The sequence below is a fragment of the Mustela nivalis genome, assembly GCF_964662115.1.
Source record: "Mustela nivalis genome assembly, chromosome: 8".
Lineage (NCBI taxonomy): Eukaryota > Metazoa > Chordata > Mammalia > Carnivora > Mustelidae > Mustela > Mustela nivalis.
Genome location: NC_139027.1, coordinates 117,507,125 through 117,515,075, shown reverse-complemented (window position 1 = coordinate 117,515,075; position 7,951 = coordinate 117,507,125). Strand labels below are relative to the sequence as shown.

Below are 7,951 nucleotides of genomic sequence, written 5' to 3'. Positions count from 1 at the left end.
GGCCTGGGTCTCATCCTTCTCATTCTCGCCAACCTGGAGTTTGACCCAGCAATTGGGAAACATCTTCCCCCCCCCCCCCCTTGTTAGAGTCCAGCCAGGACAGGCCCTTTCTACCAGGCTGGTGAGCAAGGTGGAAACTATGGTGGTTCTGGCCTGTCTGAAGTTTGCATGCCGGAGGCTGGACTTCATCCCCGCCATGTCCCTGGCCATCAGTGTCCCTGACTGCCCTACTCACACCACCTGCTCACCAGGCCATTCCCACAGTTGCTCTGGCCTGGTCAGCTTGGCAGCCTTGGAGCACTCCCACAGAGCGCAGGGATTGGGAGGTGGCATTCAGAATTCAGTGGATCAAAACCTCCTGGGGAGATGCGCAGACAGGCCCGAGAGGGGCAGTGACCTGCCTCAGGTCACACTGGTGTTCAACAGCATCCCAGGGTTGTGAGGCCAGTTTTCATTCACGGGGCAAGCACAACTACCTTTGTGAGCCTTGGTCCCCTCGTCAGAGGCTATAACGGTCTGTCTTAGATCGAAATGTGAGGAGGATGAACCGAGGGTGCGATCCACCCCGTGGCACGAGGTCCCATCTGGATACTCAACTCCACCAGCTTGTGTCACCTACGTGACAACCCTGGGAGGCCAGATGGTTAGTGACCCCATTTCACAGATAAGAACACTGATCCCAGAAGGGCTGAGAAGCCCTGCGCTTGCCAGCATGAGACTCTGGACCTGAAATTTCTGGGCCAAAATGGGCCACAGAGAAAAGGGTAGAACCCCCTCCCGCGGTCTGATTCTCACCCTGTTCACTGTCTTTGAGCTATTTTGCTCCTCTTCGGTGACTAACTCATTAGCATGCAAACTCTGTCTTGACTGGTAGAATTCACTTCCCTCCCTTTTGTGGGAAAACTAGCTTTGCTTCCATTTCTTGTTCAGTTCTTTTTGTCCATACGAACTCATGCATTTTTTATTTTTTCTTTGAACCGGTTCTAACATCTGTCTGATTCCTTCACTGTTTAACAAGTAAAATTAAGTCTTTAATACGTGCTCCTTCCAGATACATACAAAAATCAGGATTTTACCTTTTTCTGAAAATGACCTCTAATAGAGCTGTAGAAATCAGTGCCAGATCCTCCGGCAATAGTCCTATAGATCAACCTTCCTATGGTTCCTTGCTTCCCTCCAGTGCTCAGGTCTCAGCCCTGTCTCGGGTATTTTCTAGATGATGCTCCTATATGACACTACCCTTTGCCCTTCACTTTACAATGAAGTAATGAGGAAATTAGGGCTCAGAGAGGCAGAGCAATGGAGCCCAGGTTACACAGCTAAAGCCAACACTTTCTTCCTCTAAAGCTACGTGTGTGTGTGTGTGTGTGAGAGAGAGAGAGAGAGAGAGAGAGAGAGAGATTGTGTGTGTGTCCTGCCTACTTGACTACATGGTGACTCCAGCTCTAGGTGGAATCCAAAGAAATGGCCCAGTATATAATGGGGGTCCGGGTGGGGCTGGAGCTAAAAAGGGCTCCAGAGGCCTTGGCTGGTGCCTCAGTCTCAAGGGAACAAAACTGCAACGTTACAGTTGGTGTCTTTGACTCCTCCAAATCTGAAAGAAGGACCCAGGCCTATGCAGCAGCCCCCTACTGTCCCTTCTGACATCTCCCTACTAAGAAACGTGCCCAAAGTCAAACCACTTGAAAGTGATAGAGCCAGGACTTGAACCCAAGAAGTCTGGCCTTGCAAGCTACAGTCTTCAACTTCCGGAGAGAAACCCAAGTTTGTTCTTCTCAGCTGTGTGACCTTGGGCACATTATTGAACCCCTCTGAGCTCTTCAACCTCTCACCAAGTAGTTACAAAAATGGAATTGGAGAATGTGAGAAGAGTGCCAGACACATGGTAAATTCTCAATAAATAGCAGCTGCTTTCCAAGGGTTCATTAGCTCAAATAATGAGGCACCACTTAGGAGCCCCTGCCATGGGCCAGGCACCATGGGAGGCACTTTAGTGACATCATCTCCAGGAATCCTCTCTGACAACCCCACTGGAGACACAATTATAATCCCTGTTTGACAATTTGATAAGTCATCTCCCCCAAGTTGCACAGAGAGTAAGCACTGAGACTGAGATGTAAACCAGGCTGCCTGACTCCAAGATCTAGACACTTTTTCGAATCTATGCACTTGTTCTTTTATTTGTTAATTCAACAAATATTTATTGGGACCCACTATGTATGCCAGGCACTGTTCTAGGAGCTGGAGGGAGGGCAGTAAACCAAACAGATGCCATTCTTGTACTCATGAAGCTGATGCTCTAGTTAGGGGAGCAACTGGCCTCTCAATGAGGCTGATCACCCATGCCAGCAGCCACACCAGGTGGGGCAAGTCCCACACCTGATGGGACTTCGGGGCTGGAGATGGAAGCGGCTGAGGTTGTGGGGGAGGGGAGAGGATAGGGCCAAGTCTGTGAAAGGATGGATACAAAGATGTCTGCTGAAGGAAGTGGGGTATTTGAGAAGAAGAATGGCCTCAGAAAGGAGCAGAGCAGGGGCAGCTGGTTGGCTCAGTCGGTTAAGTGTCTGCCTTCCGCTCAGGTCATGATCCTAGGATCCTGGGGTGGAGCCCCACATCCAGCTCCTTTCTCAGCGGGGAGCCTGCTTCTCCCTCTCCCTCTGCCATTCCCCTTGCTTGTGCTGTCTGTCAAATAAAATAAAATAAAATAAAATAAAATAAAATAAAATAAAATAAAATAAAATAAAATAAAATAAAATAAAATAAAATAAAACAAAACAAAACAAAATAAATAAAATAAAATAAGGAGGAGAGCAGGCCCTTTGACCGCTGGGACTGGGGTACCCCGAGGACGGTTTCCCCTTGGGGTCAGCAGTGCGCAGAGCTCTACAAGTAGGCATTTCCATTTGTGAAAAAATCTGACCGCACTGCCGTCCCCAGTCTAGGGCTCCCCTGAAGAAGCCTTAGAAAGAGGAGAAGGGAAAGGAAATAGGCACCTCACAGCGCGTGGCTGCCCTCGGTGGGCATTTGGGTGGGGCCGGGCGCCCTCTTGTGGCTTCTCTTGTCTCTGCATGGGCCCTCCTGGGTCGCTGTGGGTGGAGAGACTTTCCATGGTTAGACCATTTCTGGGGACAATTTCTCAGTCCCCAGCCTATACCGTTTTCCGTGTCCCCAGCCTTACCAGCCACTAGCCAAAGTCTGAAAAACGCGGTCACAGCTCTCTCACCATCTCCTGTGCAGACCTCGGACAGAGCTTGCAGGCCTGCAAGCCCCTTGGACGCTGTCATGGGGCAAAGTCACGTGGTGATGTATAGAGATACCATCTGGTTCAGATCCTGTGTCACTGAGGAGCCATGGTACAACCTTCCTGTGCCTTACTCTTTTCACTTTAAAAATGAGGGTGATATTAGTTTCTACCTTAAAGAATTACGGAAATTAAGTAAGAGAATATTGACCAATTTGTCTGTGAGAGTCTCAATACCATCCCCGTCCAGCCCACCCTTTTTCAGAAGGACTTGTTGGTGGGACTCTGGGTTAGATCCAGGCAATGTGAGGCAGCAGAAGCACCTTATTGCTTTTCCAATAACAGTGGGTCCAGAGTTTCCATTCAGGTTTGGAGCCGCCTCTGCAGATCTTCCCCCTGAATGCTGCCTTAGGACACGAGGCAGCTGTGATCATTGCTGGTGTTCTCCTACAACTTTCAGACCCCCTGAAGACTTCCTACAACTTTCAGACCCCCCTGAAATCTAGAGGCAGGTTTCCCCATTTCTACATCCCAACTCATCCAGTGGGTTCCTGTACTGAACACTACTAATCATGGAGGGCTTCCTGGAGGAGGTGAGTTTGTTAGAATGATGCTAAGCCAAAAAAGCAGAAGGCTTCCAGTGTGGAATAATTCCATCTCAGTGCCCATTTGGGCCCTGCCCCTCAGCTCACCTCTTCATGGTTTCCAGGGATACAGTTTCCAGGGAGCTTAGAATCCTCACATTGCTGTCACTTGGCAACCAGGAACTGGTGGCTGCAGCCACTGCCCATGTTCCTTTTGTCATCTTGGGCCCTCGCCCTCATATCTGGCATGGGCTCTGCCCTGCCCAGGTAGCGAGGGCCCAGCTGGGGAGGCATCTTCCACCTGCTTCCCTTCTCAGTCCATCACAGGCCTCACAGGGACAACTGAGACCCTTGTCAATGGTGGTAAGTGCCCAGAAAGTGCTGGATGGACCAGGGGCAGGATATACACAAACCTCTTGTCCCAGAGGATCGTCTCGTGGGCTCTCATCCATGGAGGACCCTGAGGATCAGGGGTGAATAGAACACAGTACTGGCCCAAAGGACACACAGCCCAGTGCAAGAGATAAAGCTTACCTCATTCCTGTGGCACACAGATGCTAGGAACTACTCCGTGTTGCCTGCTGGGCCACAGACTGGTGAAGGCATGGCTCACCCTTGGGAACAGGGTGGGGGGGCATGGCTGGGGAATAGCAGATGCCATGGTGTCCAATTCACTCCTTAGTAGGCACCTCTAAGCACCAAGAGCCACTTCCTCTAAACTGCGCAATTCCCTACCTGAGCGCTTTTCATGTTGGGCATGAAAGGCTTTCACGTTGGGCATCTCTTCCTCCAAGAAGCCCGCCCTGACCTCTAGCCTGAATTAGATGCCTCTTCTGGGCTTGCACGGACCTCCAAGTACCCCTATGTCATGATGGTCTTCACACTGGGTTACCTTTGTCTGTAATTCTTTTATTTCTAGACAGTGGGCTCCAGAGTGGAAGGAACTAACTACAGCTTGTTCACCTGGGCCTGGCTCACAGTAGGTACTTAGGAACAGGACCGCCCCTGGGCAGCCAGCATGGCCATCCCTGGCAACACACCCTAGAGAGGTTTAGCGGATGAATAAGTGAAGGAATGAGGGAACAATCGGTCATTCAGAGACCTGCAGAACCAAACATGTGGAAGAGGTCCCATGTGGGCACAAGAGGATGGTGGTCCAGGTTATTGCAGCCAAGAGTGCAGGGGATGAGGGAAAAGTTAGAGGAGATGATGTCGGAGAGGAGAGTGGGGAGAGGGCACAGACCATATGCAGGTTTCTGCAGACCACGGGGAGGTCTTTACTTTCCCTGATGGGAGCCCCAGGAGGATTTTAAGCAGAGGAAGGATGTCATTTGGCTTGTGTCCTAACAGAATCTCTAGATGCAAATTGTAGAACAGACTTTTGAGAGACAGAGATGAACTGGGGTGGTTCAGAAGTTGGTGCAGTCATCCAATTGAGACATGATGGTGGCTTGCCACAGGGTGCTGACTGGGATGGGAAAACTAAATTAATTTGAGCAAAAACAAAAAGTGGATTTGAAAAAATGTGTGGAAGGAATAATAGGTAGTAAAAATCACAGAGACAGGCAAATAAATGATTGAAATTTGGTAGTGGATTAGGAGCTCCACAGCAGCTTTGTCTTTTTGGAGGAAGGGGCTTCAGTTCTCTGAGCTGGTTTTGTCAATTGCAAAACGGGGATGATAATGGAACATACCTCACGGAGCTGTGGATAGGGTGGTGTAAAGGTTTGGGCACGGGATCTAGCACACAAACGTTGTCCTGGGAGCCAGACTGCTAGGTTCTGGCCACCGTCTCGGCCACTCACTGGCTGGCTGTGTCATGGCGGTCAAATTCACCCCTCTAGAAAATGGGGCTATCATTAATACCAACTTTATAGGGTCGGGTCGTGAGGATTAAATTAATGAGTTCAAGTAACGCATTTAGAATTACGTGCCAACTGCATAGGGCCAACTATTATGAATATATTTTAGCCGTATCTCATAAACTCTCTCGCCACAACATATGCCCACCCCATTGTGCGGGTGGGAAGTCTGTGGCTCAGAGCAAGGTGGCCTCTCCTGGCGACCTTATTTAACGTCCCGCTTGTGGCAGTCGCTGCAGCTACCTGGAAAAAAGCAGGATTCCCGCTTGGAACAGCCCCGCCCGCCCCGCCCGCCCCGCCCCCAGCCCCGCCCGCCCCGCCCCCCGCCCCGCCCGCAGGTTGTCTTGCGGAACCCTTAAGTGCCCGGCTCTAGTTTCCAGCCGGCGCATTCGCGCTACTGAGCCGAATTGGAATTACTTCCGGCGGCCGCGCTCCGCCCCCGGGCGTCTCCATTTTGGCCACCGGTGGGCCTGGCGGAGTAGCGGAGGGAGTCTTCAGCAGTCGCAGGGCCGAGTTGGCTCACCGCACTGTGTCCCTTCCTTCCTCCGCCCGCAGGAGCCTGGGGTGCCCATGGCGGGCTTGGAGGTACTGTACGCGTCGGCGGCGCCGGCCATCACCTGCGCGCAGGACGCGCTCATCTGCTTTCTGCACTGGGAGGTGGTGACGCACGGCTACTACGCCTTGGGTGTCGGCGACCAGGTACTCCAAAGAGCGGGCCCGGGGCCAGGGTGGTGGGGGCGAGGTGTCTTCTGCCCGGATCCAAGGGCCGGAGCTCTGGGCCAGAGCGCCTGCCGCTCCCCCGCCCGAGTCCCGGCGCTGGGGCTCCTGGCACCTTGGGTTTGGTGTGCGGGTCGGGGAGCTGCTCTGCTGGCCCGGCCCAGCGCCCCTCACAACGCAGCTGGGGCAACTAGATTTGGAAACTCAGAGAAGCTCGCTTCGGCACAGCCTGTCAGTCTCCCAGGCCAGGATCGTGTGGACCGACACTGAGACGGGGCTTAGCTCCCCTGAGCGCGGCTTACCTGCCGGAACTCCGCCAAGCTCCTCCCCACACAGCGGCGGGGGCGGGGGGAGGTGGTACTCACTTGGGCTTCCACGGGATCATCTGAATCCAAGCGCGCGTATACCCGCGAGCTTCGGTCTACTCCGCCCCGCTCAGGGACCCTTCCTTCACTCCTCAGCATGGGCCCAGAGAGCACACACACCTTTCACCTTTTACTGAAGGGCCCAGTGCAGCCCACTCAACCGCTGCCATCCCCAGCTCAGGTTCTGGGAAACCGCCCCCCCCCCCCCCGCCTCGCACCGCCCCACAGGTACATCCTTGCACCCTGGATGTGAGAACCAGGTAAGGTTTCCTCCCCAAGAGCTGACCCTACAGGGTCAGCCCCCCTCCCACTCTCCCATCCTCAGGCTCTGCCCCTCGGAGCTGGGGGGCGTGTCATACCCACAGATCTCCCAGGACTGCTGGGCCCTGCCTACTGTGTAATTCTTTGCGGGGAAACTGTTCATCTTCCCTTTCCCTTTCCCGTGACTTTCACCCTCCACAGCATCCTGCACATTAGCTTCCTGTGAGAACTGGGCCTGGCCCCCTTTCTGCCCCTTCAGTTCTCTTCTACTTCATCAGGGAAAATACCCTCCCAGCCACACACCCCACATACACACGGGATTCCTAGCCTGTCCCTCGCTGTCACGTTCTTCTCAGCCTCAAAACCAGTATTAGCTCTGGGGAATAGGGCATCTCATCTCACCCCTTGCATCTCTTATGGTGAGATTTTAACCTTACTCTCATTTCTAACTGCTTCAGTTCTCAAACTCCCCAGTCCTTTCTTAGTTTCTCAGATGTACACCCAGTGTCTTAAGTTTTCCTCTCCTGACACGGAGCTTTAAGGATCCCTCCTCAAACAGTTTACACATCCTGAGCCCCAAGAGCCAGGCACTTCCTTCCACTCCCTGCGGCCCCATTCCTCTGTCCTTCAGAGCAGTGAGCAAAACAACCACCCCCTCTCATACTTAACGCCCATCAACAGGAGTCACATGAGGAGGATAAGAACTGTCTTGGATATTTGGCTTCCCCTCCCCCCGGCCCGATCCCAGACCTCAAGTATCTCACAAGGACCCCAGATACACACTTAGTATCCCCCATCCCCACCCCTCTCCAGGCTCACACATCCTTGTTCCTTCTTGTAGAATCTAGGACTGGATATAAGGCTGGAAAAGAAGGGGCCTCACACACACACCTGGAAGCAGGAACCGCGTTTTCCTCCCAG

At 52.8% G+C, this 7,951-nt stretch overlaps 1 protein-coding gene and 1 long non-coding RNA gene across 9 annotated transcripts in view; one reads left to right on the top strand and one right to left on the bottom strand.

The window, feature by feature from the left end:
* Window positions 1-2,116: 2,116 nt before the first annotated feature.
* On the bottom strand, window positions 2,117-7,141 carry LOC309872174. Its single transcript, XR_014315705.1, has 3 exons — window positions 6,770-7,141; window positions 2,994-3,086; window positions 2,117-2,682 (listed from the first exon to the last, which is right to left on the bottom strand). It is a non-coding gene; the product is annotated as an uncharacterized lncRNA (long non-coding RNA).
* Window positions 4,032-7,951, top strand: part of PSMF1 (proteasome inhibitor subunit 1) — a 49,429-nt gene continuing 45,509 nt past the window's right edge. For 3 of the 8 annotated variants that reach the window (XR_014315699.1, XR_014315700.1, XM_082745889.1), the window contains exons 1-2: window positions 4,034-4,188; window positions 6,243-6,386. Coding sequence is in view for 4 of the 8 variants with exons in the window: in XM_082745889.1 (XP_082602015.1) it covers window positions 4,183-4,188; window positions 6,243-6,386 (150 nt within the window). In the remaining 4 variants the exon portion in view is untranslated. Of the gene's footprint in view, window positions 4,189-6,072; window positions 6,387-7,951 lie in introns of those variants that run through there. The other 5 variants (XM_082745890.1, XM_082745888.1, XM_082745892.1 and 2 more) reach the window with 4 other exon arrangements.